General features: G+C 42.7%; 1 protein-coding gene across 8 annotated transcripts in view; it reads right to left on the reverse strand.

Annotated features, from left to right (window-relative positions):
- The window catches only part of armc2 (armadillo repeat containing 2), a 204,365-nt gene that overhangs the window by 41,864 nt on the left and 134,870 nt on the right, over positions 1 to 27,631 (reverse strand). For all 8 annotated transcript variants that reach the window (XM_041188576.1, XM_041188579.1, XM_041188577.1 and 5 more), the window contains 2 exons: positions 14,699 to 14,844; positions 1,966 to 2,065 (listed from right to left, as the gene is read on the reverse strand). In XM_041188576.1, the coding sequence (XP_041044510.1) occupies positions 1,966 to 2,065; positions 14,699 to 14,844 (246 nt within the window). The remainder of the gene's footprint in view (positions 1 to 1,965; positions 2,066 to 14,698; positions 14,845 to 27,631) is intronic.

Raw genomic sequence — 27,631 nt, forward strand, 5'->3', positions numbered from 1 at the left:
ACGCTCCTTCAACAGCAACTTGCAAACCGTGACCTCTACCACCTAGAAGTACAAGGGCAGCAGAATTACAAGGACACCAGCACGTAGAAGCCACACACCATCCTGGCTTGAAACTATATTGGCATTCTTTCACTGTTGCTGGATCAAGATCCTGGAACTCCTTCCCTAACAGCACTGTGGGCGTACCTCCCAGAACAAAGAAACAGTAAAAACTGGGAAATAGGAATACTGATCCGAACTGGTCTTGTATACCTTAAAATAGAACACCAGTAAAAACCGGGAAATAAGAGTGCTGATTCAAACTGTTTTTTCCCTCTGGGCTACACCAGACGTTTTTCCTGCTGGCCACAAGGGCGGATTTTTGTGCCATATCGTTCACTTCCTGCCTCATTAATTATGCGGGCACAGGAAACACTCTATCTCTGGCTGGCAGCTTCTGAATTGTATGCCATGCTGTTACCTCACCGTTTCCTCACTCTGGGTGCACACACAGCAGCCCAGGACTGCTCCAGTGAAGACATGGCCCCAAAAGCCAAGAAGAATTCAGTGAACCGTCACTGGAATGCCTTTTGGAGGCCCGCCATGATGTCCTCCACCTCTGCTTTGGCTGCAGGATCTCCAGTAATCTCACCACTCTGGCTTGGGAGGCGATGGCAGTGATGATCAATGCCAACGCTGCATAGAAGAGACTGGCCATCCAGTGCTGAAAGAGGATGAATGATCTCATCCATGCTGCCAGTGTTTTGCAACCATTTCATCACTCTAAACTCACACGTTCACAAGGCCATAACACATTCACTGGCATCTCACTCACTGCCAGCTCAAGGGATATCACCCCTCATTCTCTCCCACACGAGTCCCTCCCACACACTCTCATATCTCCATCTGGCCTCATCTCCCTGGAGACTGCTTTCTTAACCCTCACCATTTTGAAGCCACTTGCACAGATCAACATGTGCCTCCACACACACCCTAGGATACCCCCCTTTCCCAAGCAAGCCCTAGCCCTGCAGCCCTTGAAAAGATACCTTACCGCAGGTCTGATAGGTAGAGACCTGTCCATGAGCCTCTAAAAGCCATGTGGTGCCTGCAAAGCCTGGCGCTGATGACCGCAAGTGCTGCCCGAAGCAAAGTACTCAAATGAACCTTGAAGTCCCGAGTGAAGTGCAGGTTGCCAGGTACACGTCACTTATGTACCGTTGTGAAACATGTCGATTTGATTGAGTTCATGATCCAGCATGGGGGAGATGATTCCGGTGAGCGAGGTTTATAATGAGATGCTTAAGTATTGATATTAGGTTCCTGATGTGTGGTGCATGAAACGCAGCCCACCATTGATGGGTGGAGTGGACGATCGCAAACTGGTTTTACAACCATGTGAAACCGATTTTTGCAATCTCCCAATGTTTTCCACTCCCACCCGCTATGACATCCACCTCAAACAGAAACGGAAAATCCCGGCCACTGTTTTTGCTGGAAGAGGAAGAGGGGTAACCTTACTGATTAAAGATACTGTTATAGCACTGGTTAATAAGAAAGGATATAGGTAACAGAAAGCAACCAAAGATGACACTATAGTTAATCTACTGGACTGTCAGACTATGAAACTCTATTACTAGCTGCATGTTTACCAATCAGATGCATGAGTATGTGGGAATTCCTGGTTGAGGCGTAGTGGCAAGCAGAAAGTTAAATATTTACAAATACTCAGGACTGCGAAGCATATAAAGTTTTATGTATTTGTGATTTAAATGTAATTTATTCCTTTGATCACCCTGGTTAAACAGAAGAGCATAATAAAATGGGATAGCAGCTTCAAACAGGTCATATTAACATTCAAAATGAAAAAAATCACTCTGCCATTATATGAGGAAAGCCACTCTGTCACGTACATAGCAGCCAAAGTTTGTTTTTCAGGCAGCTGAAATATTGAAACCCAGGACTTTCAGCCACAGCAAAACTAACCTGCTTCCTTTGGTGTCTGTGGAGGATAGCCAAAAATAATTGGTAACAGCTGGTGCATTCTGACAAAGCAAGGCAACAGTCATTGTAGGCCGAAAGTTTGCTATAAATAGAAGAAAAATGAAAAGTTATTATTGTAGTATGAGGGGGTGCTTTTATATATTTGTTTCTCTGTCCTGCACCACATTCATTTTTCTGAGTTAAGATTTCCTGTATCTGAAGGCAACTGTAAAAAAGATAAACTCTCACAGATTTGATTCTGGTAGGGGCACAGAAAGACTTGTACAAACCAGATGGTTTACCAACAAGTCATAGATTTCCTATCGCCTAATACATGTTCGAGCAATCCTGTGATTGCAACATAAATTTATGTTCCATATGCTGTACTCATAAATTTTGTAAATTAGAGCAATTAAACACAATTTTATTCAATGCAAGTGTCAATTGCAAACCCTCCAACAATTACTCTTGCTGTTCCCTTGCCAAAGTTGATTTGTAGTTCTGTGAACTGTCCTTTCCAGCCCTCTTCCTTCCTGACAGTTACTTGTTCTCTGAAAAGCAAACATGTTTTTAACAATGACAACTTGCATTTATATATCATCTTTCATGTTTTGATTTTGGGGCATTATGTGGAGTAAAATGGGGCAGTAGTGTCCAACATCTCAAAATTATTGGTTTAACATTGCATCCAGAAAAAAAAAAATCACCAGTTTCCTTTAGAGCAAACTGGGGCACTGCAGTGCCACATAAAATGGATCAACTGGGTATAACTAATCATTGCATCCATTTTGCCCAGATTCTTCCCCAAAATCCATCCAAAATTATTACTGTCATATTATTACCATCGCACAAGTGGCAGTATGAGCATCATTAAGGGATCCCTGAGGCAAATACTGTATTTAGGAGGCCATTTGGTTTGCTGCAGTTGAATTTTGGTATTACTTTGTGTACATAATGACCTGTTTATTTCTTTGAGGGTCTATCAGAAATTTAGCTGTTGTCAATCAGCTCTGTAAAGGATAAAGTTTTGGACCGACAACATGGATTTCTCAATAGGAATCATTCCAATCCTATGTTATGAAGAGGAGGAAAAGGATGAAATTAGTTAAAATGGACACACATCAGAGTGAGACATCATAGAAAATATTTGCTATCTACACATACATACTCATTCATTAAGGCTTACAGACTAAGAAGGTCTTATGTAAGCATTTCTGAATGCCAGTACTTCAGAAGCGTCTGATCCTCCTCACCCAGAGGCTACTGGGGAAATAAGTCAACTGCTGGCTAAAGACTGACAACCCATTTCTGCCAAGAGAATAGTGCTGCCTCTACTAGCCAAAGTCACCACAGCCTTGAATAGCTTTTCAACTGTATCCTTCCAGGTAGCATTTGCCACAAGTCAAGCAGCAGCTCACTAATGCATCAACAAGGTAATTGATGCTTCATTCAGGATGGCTGCACAATTAATCTGCTGCCTGAAGGGGCAAGTGAAATAAAAGAAAAAGAGGGCCAATGAAGTTTTTCGACTGGAAAGGTACCCACAGCCCCATATGACAAGTCTCTTAGCTTTATCAGGAGGAAGGTGCAGCTAGTGTGCAATGTTAATCACTTTATCCTACATGTAAATATCTGAAAGCTATTGTGATGTTATCAACTATCATACCAGCCCTCATAATTTGGAGTCATGTATCAGATGATCAATCTTTGCTTATGGTTTCACAGACAGAAAGGAACAACAGATATAATGAGGCTGATGCAAGCACAATAGTCAAAGAGCCACTATTCTTAAGTTATGCCTCAGCTGCCTGGATAAATCTGTTGGAGCATTACGATGTGGTCTAGAATGAGCCTCCAGAATAATTATTGCTTGCTGCAGACTGCATAACGTTAAAATGAAGAAAAGTTTGCTGCTCCCAGAAGTTTAAGGTGATGATTAGGAAGGAGGAAAGAACTTTCATTCCCACAGCTTGAAGGGGGCAGAGCGGAAGGAGAGGACATGGAAAAGGACAGGCGTCAGCCAGAGAAAGGAGGACACAGCTTGTAGCCCAGTGATTCCAAATAAAGTCACTTAACACCTGTTATCCCCTGACAAAAGTTCTTTGTTGAAAGACTTGCACTTTAAAAGTAGTACGTCACATTTCCCCTGTTATCATTCAATTTCCAAAAGTTGAAAGCATGTACAGAAATGTGCTCAAGTTGTGTTTATTTATCCCAAAAAGTGACAGAAAATCCATTCACCCCCATGCATAACTACAATTAAACTATATCAACTCTTTGTGCCAGCTACCTTATTTGCTCAAGATCATAATATACTAATTCTGTTTGGTGCACCGTGAGTAGAATTTTTTTTTATGGGAAGTTCATGGGAAGTGAGCATCGCTGGCAAGGCCAACATTTATTACTCATCCCTAATTGCCTTTGATACTCAATCAATGCAGTCCATGTGGTGTAGGTACACCCACAGTGTTTAGGGAGGGAATTTTGACCCAGTGACATTGAAGAAACAGTGATATAGTTTCAAGTCAGGAAGAAGGGGAAGTTGCAAGTTGGGGGGACAGCGTTGCAGTGGTATTGGTACTGAACTAGTAACCCAGAGGCCCAGATTAATGCTCTGGGGACATGCATTCAAATCCCACCATGGCAGCAGATCAAATTTAAATTCAATTAAAGTAACCTGGAATTAAAAGCTAGTCACCCATGAAAACCATTATCGTAAAAACCCATCAGGTTCACTAACGTTCTTTAGGCAAGGAAATCTGATGTCCTCACCTGGTCTGGCCTATTTGTGACTCCAGACCCACTGCAATGTGATTAACTCTTAACTGTTCTCTGAAATGGCCTAGCAAGCCACTCAGTTTGAGGGAAATTGGGGATGGGAAACAAACGCTAGCTGTGCCAGTGATGCTCACATCCCATGAAAGAATAAATAAAAACAGTGGTGTTCCCATGTTCCTGCTGCCCTCATCCTTGTAGATGATAGAGGTTGCAAGTTTGAAGTTGCTGTTGAAGAAGCCTTGGCGGGTTGTTACTGTACAATTTGCTGGTGATACACACTATTGCAATTGTGTGCCTCTGGTGGAGGGAGTTTCAGGTAATGGGTGGATGCCAGCCAAGTGAGCTACTTTTTGACCAAGTTTCTGGTCAGCTGACCTAATATCTCCTTATGTGACATAGTGTCATATTTTGTTTTATAATGGTCCTGTGAATTGCCTTGGAACACTTTATTATGTTAACAGCACTATATGAATATAAGCTCTTGATGTTGCCTTGTCCTGGACGGTGCACTCATTCAGGCAAGTGAGGAGTATTCTATACACACCTGACTTGTCTCCTGTAGAAGGCGGATAGACTTTGGGGAGTCAGGTGGTGAGTAATTCCCGCAGAATTCCCAACCTCTGTCCTGCTCTTGTAGCCACAGTATTTTCTGGTGTATGGTAATGCCCAGGATGTTGATGGTGGGAGATTCAGCATGGTAATGAATATTAAGTGGGAATGGTTAGATTCTCACTTGGTGAAGATGGCCATTGCCTGGCACTTGCATGGCGTAAATGTTACTTGCCACCTATCAAGCCTGAATGTTGTCAAGGTTGAGCTGCATGCAGCCATAGACTGCATCAGTATATGAGGAGCTGTGCAATCAAGAGCGAACATCCCCACATCTGGACTTATGATGGAGGGAAGTGTTTGAAATTGAGCAGCTTCAGCTCAGAGTTTATGAGCTGGAGGCTGAACTACAGACACTGCGATTCATCAGGAAGGCAGGAAGTTTCCTGGATTCTTTGTACCAGGAAGCAGTCACACCTCTTAGGACAGGGTCTTCTGATTTGATCAGTGGTCAGGGACAGGAGAGTGTGACTGTGAGTGAGACAAGAAAGAGGACTCGGAGGGCAGGAGTGCAGGAGCCTAAGGCCTTGCAACTGTCCAACAGGTTTGAGGTTTTTTTCAGCTTGTTTGGATGAGAGTGGGGGGCTGCAGGGTGGATTAGCTAACTGGCCATGGCACTGTGATACAGGAAGGCATTCAAGTTGGGGGAGCAAAAAGGAATGTAGTTGTAGTAGGGGATAGTATAGTCAGAAGGATTGACACCATTCTCTGCAGCAAAGAGTGTGAGTCCAGATGGCTATGTTGCCTGCCCAGCACGAGGGTTTGGGACATCTACTCGGGACTGGAGAGGAACTTGCAGTGCGAGGGGCAGTACCGAGTTGTCGTGGTTCATGTAGGTGTTAATGACATAGGCAGGACAAAGAAGGGGGTTCTGCATAGTCATATGAGGACCTAGACACCAAATTAAAAGCAGAACTTCAAAGGTCATAATCTCTGGGTTATTACATGAGCCACTTGCAAATTGGCATAGGACAAATCAGATTAGGGAGATGAATGTGTGGCTCAAAGACTGGTGTGGGAGAAGTGGGTTCTGGTTCGTGGGGCACTGGCACTGGTACTAGGGAAAGTGGGATCTGTACCGTTGGTACGGTCTATACCCTAATCATGCTGGGGCCAGTGTTCTTGCAAGCTGCATAACTAGGGAAGTAGAGAAGGTTTTAAACTAAATAGTGGGGGCAAGGGATCAAATTTGGGAAGGTGTAGTAAATGAAAGAGCAGAGGCAAGAAAATGAAAAACAGACCGTGACAGGAAGGGATAGAGGGTACAAATCTAACAGTAAATCAACAGATGAAACTAGAGGTTATAAAAAGAATGAAGGGATAAAACTCAAAGCTCTTATATCTGAATTGACGTAGCATTGAAAACAAAACAGATTAACTGAGAGCACACATAGAAATAAATCATTATGATTTGATAGCCATTACGGAGACCTGGTTGCAGGAGGACATGAATATTGAAGGGTACAGGATATTTAGGAAAGACAGGAAATGAGGAAAAGGTGGAGGGGTGGCTCTGTTAGGTAATGTACAATAGAGAGGGATGACCTAAGCTTAGGAAACCAGAATGTGGAAATGGTTTGGGTAGAGATGCGAAATGGTAAAGACAAGAAGTCACTTGTGGGAATTGTGTACAGGCCCCTTAACAGTAACCACGTGATGGGGTGGAGCATAAAGGAAGAAATATAAGAGGAGGTGGTGGCATAGTGGTATTGTCATTGGACTGGTATTCCAGGGACCCAGGGTAATGATCTAGGGAAAACAAAAACAGAATTACCTGGAAAAACTCAGCAGGTCTGGCAGCATCGGCGGAGAAGAAAAGAGTTGACATTTTGAGTTTTTTTGTTTTTATCTCTGTGTTTAAAAATACTCGAAACATCAACTCTTTTCTTCTCCGCCGATGCTGCCAGACCTGCTGAGTTTTTCCAGGTAATTCTGTTTTTGTTTTGGATTTCCAGCATCCGCAGTTTTTTTGTTTTTATCTCTAATGATCTAGGGACCTGGGTTTGAAATCCCACCATGGCAGATGGTGAAATTTGAATTCAATAAAAATCTGGAATTAAAAGTCTGATGATGACCATGCATGAAACCATTGTTGATTTTTGTAAAAACTCATCTGGTTCACTAATGTCCTTTAGGAAAGGAAATCTGCTGTCCTTATCTGGTCTGGCCTACATGTGCCTCCAGACCCACAGCAATGTGGTTGACTCTTAAATGCCCTCTGAAAAAGGGCAATACATGCTTAGGCCAGCGACCCCTACATCCCATGAATGATTTTTTTTTTAAAGTTACAGCTTGTCAGAAAAGCAATAATCATGGGAGATTTTAATTTACATATAGACGGGAAAAGTCAGATGAACAAAGATAGCCTAGATGAAGAATACATTGAATGTTTTCAGGATAGTTTCTTAGAACAGCATGTTCTGGAGCCAACCAGAGAGCAGGCTATACAAGACCTGCTATTGTGCAATGAGATTGGAGTAGTTAATCATTTCATAGTGAAGGCACCCCTAGGTAGCAACAACCATAATATGACTGAATTTTACATTCAATTTAAAGGAGAGAGTAGTGGGTCTGATACAATGTTTTTAAACTTAAATAAGGGAAATTATGAGGGCATGAAAGCTAAGCTAGCTAAATTGAATTGGCAAATTAGGTTAAGGATAGAGGTGCAGTGACTAATATTTAAGGGGATATTTCAGAATGCACAGAATAGATTCATTCCAATGAGTAAGAAAAAGTCCAAGGGACAGAGACACCATACATAGTTAACTAGAAAAGTTAAAGATAGTATCAAACTTCAAGAAAAAGTATATAATTGTGCAAAGACAGGTTGCAGGTCAGAAGATTGGACAGAATATAAGCAACAGCAAAGCATAATTAAAAGACTAATAAGGAGAGTATGAGAAAAAGCTAGCCAGAAAGATAAAAACAGCTAGTAAGATTTTTTATAAATGTTTAAAAAAGAACCAAGTTGACAAAGTTCTGTCGAAGGGTCATGAGGACTCGAAACGTCAACTCTTTTCTTCTCCGCCGATGCTGCCAGACCTGCTGAGTTTTTCCAGGTAATTCTGTTTTTGTTTTGGATTTCCAGCATCCGCAGTTTTTTTGTTTTTATGACAAAGTGAGTGTTGGTCCAATAGAAAGTGAGTCTGGAGAATTGATAAGGAAAACAAGGAGATGGCAGATGAACTGAACAGGTATTTTGCAACAGTTTTCACTGTAGAGGATACAAATAACATCTCAGAAGCAGCTATAAACCAGGAAATGGAAGTTGGGGGAGGAAGTCAGGAAAATTACAGTTACCAGAGAAGTGGTACTGCGTAAATTGTTGGAGCTGCGAGCTGATAAGAGCCGGGGTCCTGATGGACTTCAATCTAGAATCTTAAAAGAAGTGTCTGGTGAGACAGTTGATTCATTGGTTTTAATTTTCCAAAATTCCCTAGATTTGGGGAAAAGTCCTATTAGATTAGAAGATAGCAAATGTAAACTCAAATATTCAAAAAAGGGAGGGAGATAGAAAGCGGGAAACTACAGGCCAGTTAGCTTAATATCTGTTGGAGTGAAAATGTTAGAAGCTATTATTAAAGAGGTTATAATGGGGCACTTGGATAATCTCAAGGTCGTCAGGCAGAGTCAACATGGTTTTGTTAAAAGGAAATAATGTTCAACCAACTTATTGGAGTTCTTTGAGGAAGTAACATGTGCTGTGGGTAAAGGGGAACTGGTGGATGTACTGTACTTAGATTTCCAGGGGGCATCTGATAAAGTGCCACATCAAAGATTATTACAGAAACTAAAAGCTCATGGTATAGAGGGATAACATATTAGCATGGATAGAAGACTGGCTGGCTAACAGGAAGCAGAGAGTAGATATAAATGAGTCTTTTTCAGGTTGGAAAGATGTAACGAGTGGTGTGCCACAAGGATCAATGCTGGGATCTCAACTGTTTACAATTAACATAAATGACTTGGATGAAGGAATGGATGGGATGGTCGCCAGATTTGCTGATGACACAAAGAAAAATAGGAAAGTAAGTTGTGGAAGAGGACATAAGGAGGCTACAAAAATCTATAGATAGGTTAAGCAAGTGGGCAAAGATCTGGCAAATGAAGTTATATTGTAGGAAAATGTGAAGTTGTCCATTTTGGCATGAAGAATAAAAGAGAAGCATATTATCTAAATGGTGAGAGACTGCAGAGCTATGGGATGCAGAGGGATCTGGGTCTTCGAGCAGATGAATCACAAAAAGCTAGTATGCAAGTAATTAGGAAAGCTAAAAGAATGTTATAATTTATTGCGAGGGGAATTGAATACAAAATTAGGGAGGTTATACTTCAGTTGTACAGGGCATTCGTGAGTCCGCATCTGGAGTACTGTGTACAGTACTGGTCACCTTTTTTAAGGGAGGATATAAATGCATTGGAAGCAGTTCAGAGAAGTTTTACCAGACTAATACCTGGAACGGGTGGGTTGTCTTATGAGGAAAGGTTGGACAGACTAGGTTTGTATCCACTGGAGTTTAGAAGAGTAAGAAGTGACTCGATTGAAATATATAAGATCCTGAGGGGTCTTGACGGGGTCGATGTGGAGAGGGTGTTTCCTCTTGTGGGAGAATCTAGAACTAGGGGTCACTGTTTAAAAATAAGAGGCCCATTTAAAACAGAGATGAGGGGAAATTCTTTCATTCAGAGGGTCGTGAGTCTTTGGAACTCTTCCTGAAAAGGTGGTGGAAGCAGAATCTTTGAATATTTTTAAGGCAGAGAAGGATAGATTCTTGATATGCAAGGGGGTGATGGGTTACACGGGGGTAGGTGGGATGCAGATTTCAGGTTACTATCAGATCATGATCTTATTAAACAGTGAAGCAGGCTCAAGGGGCTGAATGGCCTACTCCTACTCCTTGTCCATATGTTTGTAAACAGTCTCTTTGTCACCCTTAGGAGAAATGGTGACATTATGATCATTCCTTGAACAACACCAGTGCAGGACAAAGGCTCAAATGTGCTACTGGTCACGTACATCACAGGCTGACTAGTCCCTATTCAGCTGGGGAAGCCCTGAGGAAGTGCAAAATGCAGCTACTGAATCAATGATCCCTGCTATCCTGGTGCCTTGGTGCTTCAGAAATCTCCTGGGTATCATCCGCTCCAAGGTACCCTGCATGTCATGTATTGCAGATGTGGGTAATGGACTCACCCACTTCACCATCTTCTTAATCATGCCTCTCTGCCTGAAACAGGATTAATGCTCCCTAATCATAGCTCTTGGTAAACTATTAAACATCTAATTCAATGAGGAAGCAAAACTAATAATCAAATGAGAAATAGCAAAAGCAGAAATACATACACAACACCAGTTCATTGCACAACACCAATGACTCATGTTGCATGACTTCAGCTGATTTATTTTCATTATTTTCCAATTCACAGCTCATGTTTAAGCACAGCAGAATAATGGCGAAGAAAGTATTTTCTGCAACGTTTTTGCTAGCGAGACAGACCATTTTGTTAAAATAGAAGTGTCCCTTACTGAAGGTTACTTATTGGGCATAAAAAACTCAGGAAAGTTGTTGAAACATTATAATCTTCTTGTTATATGTTAATGGCAATGGAGGGTAGTAACAGCATAATATAAGGAGTTAACCAAGGACTTGTACACAATCTTGTGATGTAAGTCAGAGTGCTGTACTTGTTAAGTGCTGCAGTCTGGCCCAACTGTTCTTTCAAAATTGATCCTTGAAATGGCTCATGTAATCTTTCTGACTGTCTAAAGCAGTTATTATAGTTTACTTTGATATAAAAGGTTGAAATGTAATCGGGTTGATAGTCTCCAAAATAAATCTTATTGTCCCTATTTAATTTTAACTCAGCTGAATTTTGTACTTATTTGCTTTTCTTATAGGTCATGAAAATGTACTGTAAAATAACAGAAAATGTTTGTCATGAAGGACTAAAAATAGCTGAAACAGACTAAAGTGCACTTAAGCCCACAAGAGAAAGAAAAACACAAATACCAGTCATTCGCATGCATAAAGTTGAATGGAGGAGAATTTCAAATGTCAGGGAAGGAATAATTGCAGATCTACTGTCAGCTTCCAATACCATTCTACAGCTTCCCAAGAAGAAACAAATGCAAATCACAGTAATATAACCCCCAATTATAGAACAATATTTAATTTAAAATTTGTCACTCCACATTTAAAGGATGAAAATGAGCCTATTAGCAATGATCAAATCATGCTATGATGAAAACAGGAAATGCTACCAAATATTCAGAAAAGTCAGCATCTATAGAGAGAGAAACATAGGGCAGAATTTTGCCCTCAGCGGGGGCAGTCAGGAAGCTGACCACTGCCTGCAATTGGCACCACACTGCGATTTCACGCTGGCAGGTCAATTAAAGCCCGCTCAGCGTGAAACGCGAGCAGCAGCACTCAGCGCTGCCTGTGTGAGGGTGGGGGGAGAAAGGCGAGTGGGCCGAGCGTGCATGCAAGTGAGCACTTCACGATCTCCCTGATGCACAAAGCTGCCTCAGGGAGATGAAGAGATATATAAAAAATAAAATAAATATGTAATAAAACATGTCCCCTCATGTGACTTATGAGCAGGGACATGTTATTAATTAAATTGTAAAACTTTTAGTTTATTTTTATTTGCTTTTAGAAACCTCATCCCGCCCGTGGATGAGGTTTCCAAAAAAAATGCAAAGGCTGCTTCCTTTTTGCCTGCCCGCCAACCTTTAGGTTGGACAGGCAGTGAAAATTTAGCTTAATTGATTATTTAATGACCTTAGCAGGCCTTTTAATTGTCAGTGAGCGTGCTGCTGACACCGGCGCATGCCCGCTGACCGAACTATCGCGTGACTACATGTTGATGTTGGCACGCACGGCCAACATCAACGCGCATCATTTCATGCTTGAGTGGGCTGGGCATGCGCCTGCCTGCCGAGCAAAAATTTCTGCCCATAGTTTCAGGTCATTGACCTGAAACATTGTTTAGAAATTGGATAGGCTTTATTTTGGGCACGGGGGTTGAGATTTACAATCTGCCCACACTCATTAAGATTGAGGTGGGCAACATGCAAATTTGGTGTGTCCACCTCATCTAATGATCGTAGCATTGGGCCAAGTGGGGAGAGTAGGGGATGGGGCAGGGACAGGCATCATTGTATAGAGACCATGTGTCCAGGTAGCCTTTCCTATTTAAAGCATGCTGTCACTCTTAAAGGGAAACTCACTGAAGAAAATTGCTGCAATTTGAAACATCAGAAAATTAAACACCAGAGCAGAGAGAAGTTTCCAGGGTGACAGATGCAATGCTGGATACATTAGTGGTGGAGGTGGGCAGGAGGAGACTTGCAGGGACCATTGCCGGAATGGAGTGGGAGCAGGTCGCCAAGGAGTTCAATTCCTGATTCTGGACACAGTGGCACAAGAGGTCTAATTACCACATATGGATTGTCAAGGTCAGTGAATGCATCTCCACATGATATCTCCCACCACACATCAATTTCTCATGCTGCTCAATGCACTGAATGCAACTCAATGCAATCAATCACCCAGCAGCACGCCCTGGCCCTCAGGCTCAAATCTAACATCCAGACACTCCACCTCATCCTCCCATACTGCTGTCAGCCTTACACCCATACCTCTCGGCCTTCACATACCTCCAGCTATTCAGCTAAGGCAGGCACATTAGCCAAACACAGTGTTACACAATCACTGGCATTCTGCCCTCTTTCTTGCAGGACAAGGTGGCATGGAACACAAAGAAGTACAGCAGAGCCACAAGGAACAAAGATGCCTGCTTCTCCTGAGCTCTATAGAGTAGATGGCTCTCCCTGACTGTGACAGGGCCTTGATTTCAGGTGTTGCAGAAAACATTGAGCATGATAGCCATATATCTTTTCTTGACTCCCAGCACACTCTCATTTGGCAATCTGGCATGATGCGCAAGCTGTTGATGGTGTGTAATACATCCTACTTCTGTCGTCCCAGCCTTTGTCTGCTGATTTCCTGCTTTCAGAGACCCAAGAATTGCTGCCTGTCCACCCCTAGAAGCCACAGGAGGAGGAGAGAGAGCAGCAGATCAGTACTGATGAAGAGGCCCTGTTGTTTGATCTGAAACTTGCAGACTGCAAGGCTCAGATCCTGGCACTGAGCGCATATTGTAAGTTAGTTGGAATCAGCACCTTGTGAGTCACCAGGCATGAGTGGGCTGCAGCCAGACCAGAAGTAAAGGATGGTCTGTTTGTCAGCTTATCGGAGTGAGATCAGAAAAAAAGCTCTTTTATAAAGGACTCAGATGAGAACATCAATGCGGCAGCATACAGGAAAGCATTGACGGGTATGTACACTGAGATGCTGGGTGCTTTGGTTGGCTGGGAGGAGAATAGTCTGTCATTGTCAAGGAGCAAGGAGGAATCTGGCTCCAACTTAGCAAAGGGAATCATGCAGAGCTTGCCCTCTCTGCAGCCACTGCTCATCTCCCTGCCATCCTGCAGAGGCAGAGGCACTGCTGTCCCTCCATCTGTTGCTGCCTTTGTATATAAGTCATCTACTCATCAGTCTTCCCTATAAGAATTCAGCTAATCAAGGAGATCAACAGCAAAATCCTAAAGAAGCACTCCAGAGTATTTCACTTTGCAATAGAAGAAGTTGTCAAAAATTACTGTACCTTCAATTTGGGAGCATGTCTTTTTAGGGAAGCTGGTGGAGGGCCTGCCTTGCAGTCTGAGGCTGGATCTTTGAGGGGTGAAGAAATCCTATGTATCCAAGGCATGGTAAAAATTTGGCTTTTTAACACAGGATAGCGCGAACTCAAAGCCTTCCAGCAGATGCGAGGGATGCACCTGTGGGTGCACTTCTGCTACAATGCTGCACAGGCCATGCAGAAAGCATCTGATGGTGCATCATGCCCCCGAGAAGCAGTGGTAGGCCTCAGTAGTGCCACATGACTGAATTTCTAGCCTGTTAACTCTGTTTCTCTCTCCACAGATGCTGTCAGACCTATAGATTATTTTCAGTATTTTCTGCTTTTATTTCAGATTTCCAGCATCCATACTATTTTGCTTTTGTATCAAAACATTCAAAATTTACTTGGACATGAATTTAAATTAAGCAGAAGATTTGGGTCTTTGTGCCTGAAATCTTTCTTGAGTTCTTTTGAATTACCAAAGATAATGGTGCAGTTTCTAATCTAGACATATTAGTTCTAATTCACTGGAATATATAAGCACTATCACTGTTCTGTAATGGTTAAAGCAAAATGGAATTCAATGCCAAGATAATTTGTGAATCAGATTATTTGAAGGCTCTAACGATTGCCATGAATACTTTTACCCTTTTACCTGAATATTCTGGCTACATTTGTACAGATGTCTTTATCAGTTATGTGTTGTTCCAGTACCACACATAGTTCCAATAGTGCTCCAGTGCTTAGGAATCTGGACCGGGACTGAGGCAGGTCTGCCAAGTTTCTCAAAGTAGCAGTGACCTTCCAGTGAGAAAATAACAAATTGTTCAAAAACTTGTAATTATCACAAAACTTCAGAAACACTAAGAAAATTGTTAAAAAGTTATATTGTAGCTTGAAACATTTTAATGATACATTTTGCTTGACTATTAAAAGGAAAATTACACTAATTAACATTTTAAAATATATTACAAGCATGCAATAGTATTATACATTTTACCTTAACATTGTATTTATCAAAATGTAATAACAAATAATGTGTTATAGCAATTGCTTATATTTTATTCCTTATTGATCTATCAAAGTAAAGAGTCTCAGCAGTGGTTTAGCAGAGTAATGATGATCATGCTATATAATTGTTGATTTTATTCTTTAGTAACATTTAGTAGAATTATAGACAATTTTAAAGGCAGCTCCCTTAAGATCACAAAAACCTGACACCAGAAGGTAAAGACTAGTCTCCCTAACTACAGATTGTTGCAGATTACATCTCAGTTGCAATTGCCTGACAACAATCTGACTTAATTCCAAAGAACTCGCTTTACTAAACTCCTAATCTCAAGATGCAAAAATGGAATTACTTTATTTACATGTAACATGTTTATCACCCAGCTTTTAGTGTCAGCAAAAATCATAGATTTCTGAATATCCCACTCCTAAACAGGGAGGTGGAGTTTAAATTCTAAACTTAATCAAATTTGAGCTGGGCAATTCTCTAAGTGAAGCTGCCAGATGGAGCTTTCCATATCTGTGGGAAACCAATTTCAGAACCTGTTCTTTGTCCTGCCAGATTTTCACAGAAACAATGCATATCATGAATTCCGCAATCCAGAACATCTGAACCTTCTAGTTGTCGATGTAAGTAATCAAAAAAGAAAATCAACCAAAACCTATTTAGGGAAGCAAGTTATCTGCTTATAAGCAGTCCACATCCATATGTAACAAGACCTGGATGACATTCAGGCTTGGGCTGATAAGTGGCAAGTAACGCCTGTAGCACACAAATGGCAGGCAATCGCCATTTCCAACTAGAAAGTGAATCTAACAATCTCCCATAATATTCAATGTCATTACCATCATTGAATCTCTCACCATTAACATCCTGGAAATTACCATTTACCAGAAAATTAACTGGATGACCATATAAATGCTGTAGCTTCAAGAGCAGGTCAGAGGCTAGGAATTCTGTGGCAAGAACCTCACCTCTTGACTCCCCAAAGCCTGTCCACCCTCCACAAGGCACAAGTCAGGAGTGTGATGGAATACTCTCCACTTGCCTGGATGATTGCAGCTCCAACAATATCAAGAAATTCAACATAACCCAAGACAAATGCAGCACACTTGATCGGCACCCCTTCCACCACCTTCAACATTCAGTCCCTCTACCATTGATGAACAACGACAGCAGTGTACCATCTACAAGATGCACTGAGCAACTCACCAAGGTTCCTTTGACAGCACCTTCCAAACCCACGACTTCTACCATCTAGAAGGACAAGGGCAGCAGAGGCATGGGAACATCACGACCTACCTGCAAGTTTCCATCCAAGCCTCACATCATCCCAACTTGGAACTATCTCACCATTCCTTAAATGGTGCTGGGTCAAAATATTGGAACACCCTTCCTAACAGCACTGTAGGTGTACCTACATCAGAGGGGCTGCAGCAGTTCAATAAGGTGGCTCATCACCACCTTCTAAAGGGCAATAAGGGATGGGCAATAAATGCTGGCCTAGCCAGCGACACATCTCATGAACAAATTTTTAAAAATCTTAATCAGAGATAGTGAATAGAATAGAAACCATGACGTTCAACACCTTAAAGAGATATCATATATATATTTCTTTTATTCATCTATTCAAGGTCATCCAACATTTTTTATACAATCTGCTTGGTGTTTTCGTTTAATATATCGATATATTGGCAGAAAAATACGATACTTACCAATTAGCAGAAAGTGAAGCTGATGCTAGGTGTCAACAATATATAGACATTTTAAAATTTGAAAAATAATGTAATACATTATTAAGTTATTAATTAAGTTAACACATTGCTTTATTTGGTGGGCCCAACTGCTGACAATGTAATAGCTAGACAAGGAATCAATGAATCTTCTGCAAAATTCAATGAAGTTTTAAAATCATTCAACGCTTAGTTTAACCACAGAAGTAATAAAATCCTTGAAAAGGCTAAATTTGATAAACGTGTCCAACAGCCAGGGGAAACTGACGACTCCTTCATTGATGAGCTGTACAGAACGGCTGAAGGCTGTGATTATGATGACCTGAAATCTGGGCTAATACAATAGAATAGTTGTAAGAGTGGCGGACGACACACTCTCAGACGTGCTTCAAGTGAAGGGAGATCTAAACCTTGAGAAAGCCATCCAATATTGTCAGGCAATCCGAAATCCATTTGCAGCACAGATCCATATTAAAGGGAGAAAGAAAACTGCAGTACAAAGTAAATTCCACCGTCCAGTTAGTGAAACAGCACAGAAACAGCGACACTATAGGCCAGGGGAAGCAACACCTTAACTGACCAGTAGAGCAACCATGCCAGCGCTGTGGAGCAAAGTGCCCCCACAGGCGTGATCAATTTTAGCCCAGTGCTTTCAATGTAACCGAATAGGACACTGCAGGAAGCTGCGCAAAGCTAAAACACCAAAACACACAGAAGATTCCAAGAGGATTCACGAGGTCGAGACAGCGCACCAAGAGGACACACAACCATGCTTCTTGGGTCAAAGATCCTGGATTTTCATTCCAGAATGCTGACATCTTGGTTAAAGGCCATCTCACAAATGTTAACTTGGACACAGGAGCCAGTGTTACAGTACTATTGGACAATGAACCATGGCTGAGAGACCTCTGGTTATGAACAACAGGCACACCATGTTATGGGCTTGGAGGATTCCAACTTCCAGTCACAGGCATGATTCTGGAACTACTAAAGTATGGTGGCAAACAAATCTTCGAACTGATGTATGTCATCCATAACCAGTCTTTTTCTCTCCTGAGCAGAGATTCCTGTGTAGCCCTGAATCTCCTCAAAATGGCAGAAGGTGTCAAGGCAACCACTGTCATAAATTATACAGAACTGAAAGTTCCCAACAGCTCCAACAAGGAAGATTCTCTTGACTGGGACTTCACCTCTGCATTGTTTTCTCTCTTTGCAGAGGTTTGTCCGCTTTTGTTACAGTGCAGACCAGCCAAACACTCAGATGATTATCAGAACACCCCGAGTAGATGACAGTCAAGACAGGAACTGGCAATGAGAAGAGCCTAAGCCTCCAGCTGTGACATCAGTTAGAGAGACAAATCCTAACATCACAGAGCAGACACTGCAAACCCCAGCCAGCATGACAGGGTCACAAATGATGCTGGGACCCAGTAGCAGCCATCCATTGATGACAACACACCACGCAGCCAAACGCAACGATGAGCTTACTACCAAGCTACACCTTCACAATAGGAAGAGCCATCTTGGATAAAGAACCATGGCTGAGACACCTCTGGTTATGAACAATAGGCACACCATATTATGGGCCCGGAGGAATCCAACTTCCAGTCATAGGCATGATTCTGAAACCATTAAGGTATGGTGGCAGTCACAACAAGCCACACGAAGGAAGAAAATAGATAAACACTATAGAGATGAACCCAGAGTTCACCTGCCCCTTAAAATCAGGATAAACCAATTGTCATCTATCACTAGAGATAAAGGGCAATTCAATGCCAAAGAAAGGAAAAGGCAGATGAAAATAAATCAGATGCCAGAACAACCTCCAATTCAACTAAGTTTACCTACAGCAACAGAGCCTACCAGTCCTCCGACAGTAGTGAGAACAAAATATGGAGTGGTTATAAGGCCTCCAGACTGCCTGAACCTATGTTCTCAGAGACTTGATGGGGGAAGATGAGGTAATAGAAATAATGTAAATACATGAGATAAACTAGGATAACTTATAAATACGTTAGATAAAGACTTGAGGGGAGTATAGTATAAGGTTCTCGCATCAAAGGGTTAACATGGGACTGAGTACAGTACTGCCCAGTGATGTAAGAGAACATATGAGCCACACCTAGGAGTCAGTGCAATGTTGGACAGAGCCATGTGTAGAAGCAAGCATGGAGGCAGCTCCTGGCTTGGATATTTACTGTACCTATGTATATAGTTTCTATTAGTTAATAAATACTTAGTGTTAAACTATCTAAGACTATGAATACATTAATAAGACATACCGCAATAAGCGCAACACCTTACAACACCTGGAACTGAAGAATTTCTGGCCCTTTGATTAGCTGGAAGCTCTTGGTGGTGGGATATCCTGCCCCAGGCAACAGCAGGCAATTAATTACCAGGTTAAAATAAAATTCCACGGCTAACAGAGGCATGTTTGTCCCCAGCTTTCTGACTGATGGGTGAAGCCATCACTTCCACATAAAAGCCCAGCCTCACAGGTCCCATTTTTTAAAGATGGACGTTAGCACAGCATAAAACACAAGTGCAGATACTAGGAATGGCCTCTGACAATGCGAAACAAATGGTATGGTAACTAAAAGAATCTTCAATTTGAACTTGGAGTTAACTGGTGGATAGCAGCTATTTCCACCCAAGAGCACGTGGCAGCATTTTGTAGATCTGCTGTGGAGATTCCCACAATAGGCCCTCTTGAGGCAGTCTGTACTTCATGCATAGATGCTCAATTAGGTGTTATAGAAGTACAGGGTGGATATTGGAAAGAGTGGTCTCTTCTAGCTTCGAAGTGATTTCCAGGATCAGACAGAACTATGGTAAGGAGGGGTAAGGTGTTGCCCATTGTGAAAGTAGTGGTTAGAGATTATTTTGTCAATGATGAAGACCATACGCCAGCAAGGTCATGGGAGATTACCATGGATATGAATAGGAGTATTTGATAGCTTTAGAGAGAACAAATCATGGCGAATTCAAGAGAGGGGCTAAAGGAAACTCAGGTGCAAACTGAAATCACTTTGCTCAGTGTAGAAACTGAGAGATGAAACGTAATTGAAATACAAATTAGATCACTTTTATAAAGCTATGAAGCAGCTGAACTAACAGATTAACCAGCAATTGCCTTTTGTCTCTGTAAGGAAACATGATGTGTATTTAAATAGAATCCTATCTGACTACATCTAGTGTGTGGGCGAAGAGATTTAATATGCTTTCTGCTTTTGTGCACTAGCTTGTTTCTCATTTTCAGCCTACATTGCTGGCTAGCAGCCGTGTGAAAAAGAGAGCCAAATGTGCAATCTCTCCCTATCAGTACATAGCCTCTCCATCAGCAAGTCCTCAGCTGTGCCCCCTCATGGCAACACGTAGAAGCTGGGGCTCTTGTAGCTCGGAGCCCGGGGCTCCAGACTAAGGAAATCAGAGGAGGTTGGGCCCCCAGACATACATTGCGCAAGCGCACCGATATGTGGACAAGCCTTGGCATTTATGAATAAAACTCCTAGCTGCGGATACCTCAGGAGAGTTGAAGGCTAAGTGAGTTACATCTGAGAAAAAAATCTAGAGCGGAATGCAAAGGTGATGAATATCTAAATATGTTGTCTTTCTGGTAACTCCTGCAACCAAGCCGTTGCCAAACAGAATGCTTTGCATTCCTTTGGTCTCAACATGGGGGATTGAGAGTGGGAACCCTGATGTTTCAGCAGCCCAGCGTCTCCATAAACTCTTCTCAGGCATGCAGGCATGCACCTTGGAGGGGATACTCCAGTTTTGCTGCAGAGTATTAACATAACATAGGTGATAGCAGTTACAAGCGACAGCCCGACTTGAATGGCATAGAAGACGGGTGCTACGGGCTGTCTTAAACAGTGGGAGGGACCATCGTATCCCACTGGTCAGCCGCCGCCCACCTTAAGTTGGGCAGCCCCTGATGACTAAGATGCTGACCCACCAAGTCATTCTGCTTCAATGGGTGCTGGGAGCTTAGAGTCTCGACTCAGCAAATAGACAGACTCTAATGCACGAGGAAAACAAATGAAACGAAACAAAAAGATGCCAAACCTTTGATTAGTGGGCTTGAACTTCAGGACTATGTGCATGGGATTGACAAATGACTTGCAGTTATGCAAGACAGCCATGATCGACATGGAACTTGATAGGCTGAACATTGACATGGCTCCTCTACAAGAGACGAGGCTCGCCAAGAGTGGATCGCTGAAAGAAAAACATTACACATTCATCTGGCAGGGAAAGAGTTCATGGGTAACACATGAGCAAGGTATAGGCTTTGTTGTAAGGAACTTGCTACTTTTGATGCTAGAACTCCCCTACAAATAGAGGTCTACAGCACAGAAAAAGGCCCTTCGGCCCATCGAGTCTGCGCCAGTTAAACAACTACCTAACTATTCTAATCCCATTTTCCAGCACTAGGCATTGTACGCCATGGCATCGCAAATGCACATCCAAATACTTCTTAAATGTTATGAGGGTTTCTGCCTCTACCACCCTTTCAGGCAGTGAGTTCCAGATTCCCACCACTCTCTGGGTGAAAAAATTCTTCCTCACATCCCCTCTAAACCTCCTGCCCCTTACCTTAAATCTATACCCCCTGATTATTGATCCCTCCACCAAAGGGAAAAGTTCCTTCCTGTCTGCCCTATCTATGCCCCTCATGATTTTATAAACCTCAATCATGTCCCCCCCTCAATCTCCTCTGCTCCAGGGAAAATAACCCCAATCTATCCAATCTCTCCTTATAACTAAAACTCTCTAGCCCAGGCAACATCCTGGTAAATCTCCTTTGTACTCTCTCTCTAGTGCAATTGCATCCTTCCTATAATGCGGATTCCAGAACTGCACACAATACCCTAGCTGTGGCTCAACCAGCATTTTATACAGTTCCTGCATAACTTCCCTGCTCTTATATTCTATGCCTTGGCTAATAAAGGCAAGTATCCCATATGTCTTCTTAACCACCTTATCTACCTGTCCCGCTACCTTAAGGGACCGGTCGGCATGCATAACAAGGTCCCTCTGATCCACGGTATTTCCCAGGGTCCTACCATTCATTCCGGTACCTTGTTTGTCCTGCCCAAGTGCATCAGCTCACACTTATCTGGATTAACTTCCATTCGCCACTGATCAGCCCATCTGACCAGTCCGTCTATATCCTCCTCACTATTTACCACCCCCCAATTTTCGTTTCATTTATATTGTGATCATTGGGACATCAATTTAACTCAGTAATTCACTCAAGTACATAGACATTGGTTATGTGGAGGCTATTCATCTCCGAGGTTAAGTTTCTTCTTTCTCTGGTCTTTTAAGTAAAACATCTGACCAGATTCACATTGTGAGATGGTCATAAACTGGAAGGAAACTTAGTTTTTAAAGAGTAGTTCTGAAAGTAATTAAGACTTCTGCTTTCAAGTTCACAGAGAATTTGAAAGTGATAGTTCAGATTCTGAGTCTCACCATTGGCTGACTCAGTTACTAGTATGCAAATCCTTATTACAGTGTAGTCTACATTTCTTATTTAGTTAATCTACAAAAGTTATATGAATTCTAACAAATATTAATCAGTTGTCTCAGTTCCTGACTCCGATATGCATCTAAATCACAGAGACATTAATTTCAGAAATCTATTATACTAAAAGGTAAAAATCATTTTTAAAATCAAACAAGATTGAGAATATAGTATAAAAGCAAGATTCTGCGGATGCTGGAAAACTGAAACAAAAACAAAATTCTGGAAAAACTCAGCAGGTCTGGCAGCATCTGTGGAGAGAGAAACAGAATTAACGTTTTGAGTTCATATGGCCCTTCTTCTGAGTTCTGAAGATTGTTTCCAGCATTTTCTGTTCTTGTTTGAGAATATAGTCTTCACACCTCATGCAATGCTAGGCAGAATTATCAAATGTACCATTTTTTTCTAATTTGAAAAGTTTCCTTTTAGTCTGAAATCCCAGGTAAGGAACAGGAAAAAGTTTACAAAAGAAGATGGACTATTACACTTCTAACAAAAGAATAAAGCTATTTTTCTGAAAAAAAGCCCTACTGGTTCACAATGTGTTCTCTCTCTCCGCCTCTCAACTCAAACAGGGCCGGATGAGTATTATGATGTGGTGCTCCAACACCGTGCTCCACTACAGAGGTGAAAAACCAATTCTGTGAGGACCTTGATACTTTTGTCAGAAAAATCCCTAAGTCAGAACATCTTTATCTACCGAGGATTTAAAGCAAGAGTGGGCACTGACCATGAGACATGGCCCTCCTGCCTGCCTGGGAAAGATAAATGAGAACAGAGACTACTTGAGGTATGCTGCTGCCATGAGCTTCATTTAGCTAATATTTTCTTTCAGAACAAACTGTGCCACAAGGTGTCCTGGAGACAACCAAGATCATTGAGCTTGACAGCTTCGTTCTGAATCCTATGGGGAAAACCCTGCCCATTAATTTTACAACTTGAATAAGATTAGCTGGTGTCTTAAAATAGGAAGAAAAGAGTTAGTATATTGGATCACTGCAAATGTACACGTGCCTCAGCACATGTGCAGGAAATAGTGAACGAAAACTGTGCTTCTATATTTGGAAATACTCATCAGTTCTCAGAAGCCAAAGTCTTCAAATTTTTAAGTTGCAATATTTATTCAGCAATAGATGTTTGCCATCTGTTGCAATTCCACTCTGTACAAGCTGCAGTGTAAACAAGAATACTAAAGGCTGACTCTTGTATTTATTTGCAGTACATATCCATGCCCATATATCATTATCACTCCTAACAACCTATTGGAAAGGAGCCAGCAATTGCTCTGCTTATATCACATTCAGTCCTTAACACTAAATTATCATCTCAGTCAATAAGTCACATGAGTCTGGGAACAGTGTGTTCCTTAAGTTCAAGCAAAACAAGCAAATTAAAATCCAAACAAGGCGGTCCCTTTTCTTGGACAACAGCAGATCAGTTTGCAAAAATAGAAATGTGCTTTCAAGAAGCAACTTATTGTCTTAAAGCACTTGATACATTGGTCACAGTGACTTGTGTAGGCACGGAAGTCAAACTGAATAAGCAATATCCCAGAAGCAGCAATGAGCCATGTCAATATATTTTCTTGATGCTTTTGGCTGAGGGGAGGTTGTTGACCATAACTTTGGGAAAAACCTCCTGCTCTTATAATAATATTTCTTATAAATAAGAAATAGCAAGGGAAAGAAGTCCCTGGTGGGAGTAATCTATAGGTCCCCAAACAGTAGTTCAGCAGTAGGACATAGTATAAACCAGGAAATACTGAGAGCATGTAAGAAATGAACGGCAATAACCATGGGTGATTTTAATATGCATATGGACTGGACTAATCAAATTAGCAAGGGTAGCCTCGAGGGAGAGTTCATAGAGTGTATTAGAGATTGTTTCTTGGAGCAATATTTTGTGGAACCAACCAGGGAGCAGGCTATTCTGGATTTGGTTTTGTGCAATGAGATGGGATTAAGTAATTATCTCATAGTAAAGGATCCTCTAGGGAAGAGTGATCATAGCATGCTAGAATTTCAAGTTCAGTTTGAGAGCGAGAAACTTGAGTCCCACACTAGTGTTCTGGAGTTAAACAAAGGTAATTACATAGGCATGAGGGCAGATTTGGCCCTAGTGGACTGGGCAGGAAGACTACAAGGTAGGACAATTGATGAACAGTGGCAGATATTTAAGGAGATATTCAGTTCCTTCCAAGTAAAATATATGGCAGGCTGGAAGATTGGGAAACTTTTAAAGATCAGCAAAGGGTTAATAAAAAATAATAAAAAGAGCAAAGGTAAATTATGAAAGAAAACTAGCGCAAAATGTAAAAACTGATAGCAAAAGCTCCTACAAGTATATAAAAGGAAATAGAGTAGCTAAAGTGAATGTTGGTCCATTGGAGGATGAGACTGGGGTGTTAACAGTGGGGAACGCAAAAATGGCAGAGACACTTAATCAATATTTTGCCTGTTTTCACGGTGGAGGACACTAGTACCACTCCAATAGTAACAAGTAGTGCAGAGGGTACAGAGAAAGAGGAACTTAGAACAATCACCATTACTAGAGAAAAGTACTGAAAATGCTAATATGACGCCCTTATTCAAAAAAGGGGGAGGTAGAAAGTAGGAAACTATAGACCAGTTAGTTTAACATCTGTCCTTGGGAAATTGTTGGAATCCATTATTAAGGAAGCAGTAATGGGGCATTTGGAAAGTTAAAATGCAATCCATCAGAGTCAGCATGGTTTTATGAAGAATAAATCTTGTTTGACTAATTTGCTAGAGTTCTCTGAAGATGTGACAAGCAAAGTGGATAATGGGGATCCTGTAGATGTATATTTCTGGATTTCCAGAAGGCCTTTGGTAAGGTACTGCACCAAAGATTAATACACAAGATAAGATCACACGCAGTTAGTGGTAATATATTAGCTTGGATAGAGGATTGGCTAACCAACAGAAAGCAGAGAGTCCGGATAAATGGGTCTTTTTCTTGTTGGCAAGCTGTAACTAGTGGGGTGTCACAGGGTTCGGTCCTTGGGCCCCAATTATTTACAATCTATATTAATGAATTGGATTCAGGGATAGAAGGTACTTTAGCTAAATTTGCAGATGATACCAAAATAGGTGGGAAAGTAAGTTGCAATGAAGAAATAAGGGGCTGAATTTTGCACTTGACGGGCGGGTGGGCCCAACCAACTTGGCAGCGGGTGGGCAGCCGATCCCTGCTGCCGAAATGGGCCGCGCCACTATTTTGCGCAGGCGGGCCAATTAAGACCCGCCTAGCGGGGTTCCAGCTCCCGTGTTCATCGGGAAAATTAAACCGGAGGCAGGCATGTTCAGACTGCTGGTTCAAATGGGGAACTGGCAGTCTGTATAAAGAGCGGCCAGGCAGCCTCCTTTAGGCTGTTCACTATGGCCAGTCCTCGGGCAGCACAAGAGGTGAGGGCAGAGGAGGAGGAGGGGGCAGGCTGCAGGGAAGGCCAGCGGGGGAGCCACTGTACCCCTCGGTTCTCAGATGCCTGCCTTGCTGTCCTCCTTGAAGAGGTGTCCCAGCAGCGGGATGTCTTGTTTCTGGAGGATGGGAGGAGGAGGGCTCCCCACATCACCAGGCAGGCGTGGCAGGAGGTGGCGGAGGCTGTTAGCTCTCATGATGCTGTGCGGCGCACAGGAACCCAGTGCCGTTAGCGCTTCAATGATTTGCTGCGCTCTGGAAGGGTGAGTACCATGTCAGCCTTGGCTATTTGACCCAGCAGGTAGCCTTAGCCTTTGAGGCAACCCTCGCCCCCCACCCCGCCCCCCACCCCCCCTCCCCCCACCCCCACCTCCACACCAACGTCTTAGTGTCGTTACTGCATTGGGTATTTGGCACATGCTGGGTGGGCAAACAGATAGTGACCGTGCTTACAACAGCCTAAGTGATTGAGGAGAAGATGGGCTCTCCCCACAGCATATGTTGGTGTTTGTCACATTTGAGTAGTCTGGGGGCAACCTGCAGGGGAGGCAGCTGGACACACACTCAGAACTCCAACACACGTATTATTGATGGTGATGAGAAGGTGGAAAGAACAATCTCAAGGTGTTGCAGCCAAGAGCCATCTGTTGGCCTCGGCGCTGCACCTAGTTGTACCTACTTGCCATGGGTGCTAAAACCTGTGTGTTATTCAAAGTGATGGACGCTGAGTGTGTCCAAGGTGTCCGTTCGGGGAGGGGATTGGGACCAGCTGTACTATCTTCTGGGGACTGATCACCAGTAGTGTGGACAGGAGTCGCTGGAGGTCTCAGATGAGCCACTGTGGTTGGGGTGTGGCGTGCGCACGCAGAGCACATGAGCAATCAGCCCCAATAAATGCTCTTCTATGTTCTGCAGGCAAAAACTGAGAGCAATATGCGGGAGCAGCAGTGGACTGTTGGTGGGCATGCTGTGCTGCAGTGCCTGACCACGTAAGAGGAGCAGGCCATGGAGCTGGAGAAGAGGCAGGCGGCCAGGTCGGCAGGTGTTGGCGAGGCTGGGGTGTAGCAGCCAGGTATTTGAGGGCCACAGTCCCATCCACTCTGTCTCCCCACCATCTAAAGCACCGTTGGTTGCTGCAATCGTTAAAGCAGCAACACTGCTCATTCACTCTCATTCTGATACAGTCAGATGTGTTGGTCATACACAAAGGTCCCTTGGCCCCTTGAGGATGCGCATCTCTAGCACCTTCCAAAGTCGCCTTATCCCATTTGTGACCACTATCCCCATGGCCTGACATGTCATGGCATCGCTGCTGCACATCCAAAGACTTATTGCATCTTAGGAGGGTTTGTACCTCCACCACCCTTTCAACCAGTGCGTCCCACATTACTCTGTCCAAAAGGTCCTCAGCACCTCACCTGTCAACCTCATGGCACTCAACTTAAATAAATGCCACTACGTTAGTCATCCTGCGCCAAGGGGAAATGTTGCCTTCTGTCCATCCGTTCTATGCCCCTCATAACGGTATGAAGGTCAAATACGTGACCTGTCAATCTCCTGTGCTCCACAGCAAATGTTGCAAATGTATGCAATGTTTCCTCATAACTCCAACTCTCCAGTCCAGCATGCATCCAGGTCAGGAACCTCTGCACTCTCCCCACTCCAATGCCATCCCTCCCATGAAGTGCAGGTCACAACTGAACACAGAAGTGTAGATGTGGCCTCAACAGCGTTTTCTGCACTTGCAACATGACCTCCCTTTTCCTACATTCTATTCCTTGGCTAATAAAGGCAAGCCTGGCTTTGACCTTGTTAACGGGTCTGCCCAGCAAGGTTCCTGTAATCGTTGTGACTTCCCACGGTCCTACCATT

The sequence above is a fragment of the Carcharodon carcharias genome, chromosome 5 (genome assembly GCF_017639515.1).
Source record: "Carcharodon carcharias isolate sCarCar2 chromosome 5, sCarCar2.pri, whole genome shotgun sequence".
Classification (NCBI taxonomy): domain Eukaryota; kingdom Metazoa; phylum Chordata; class Chondrichthyes; order Lamniformes; family Lamnidae; genus Carcharodon; species Carcharodon carcharias.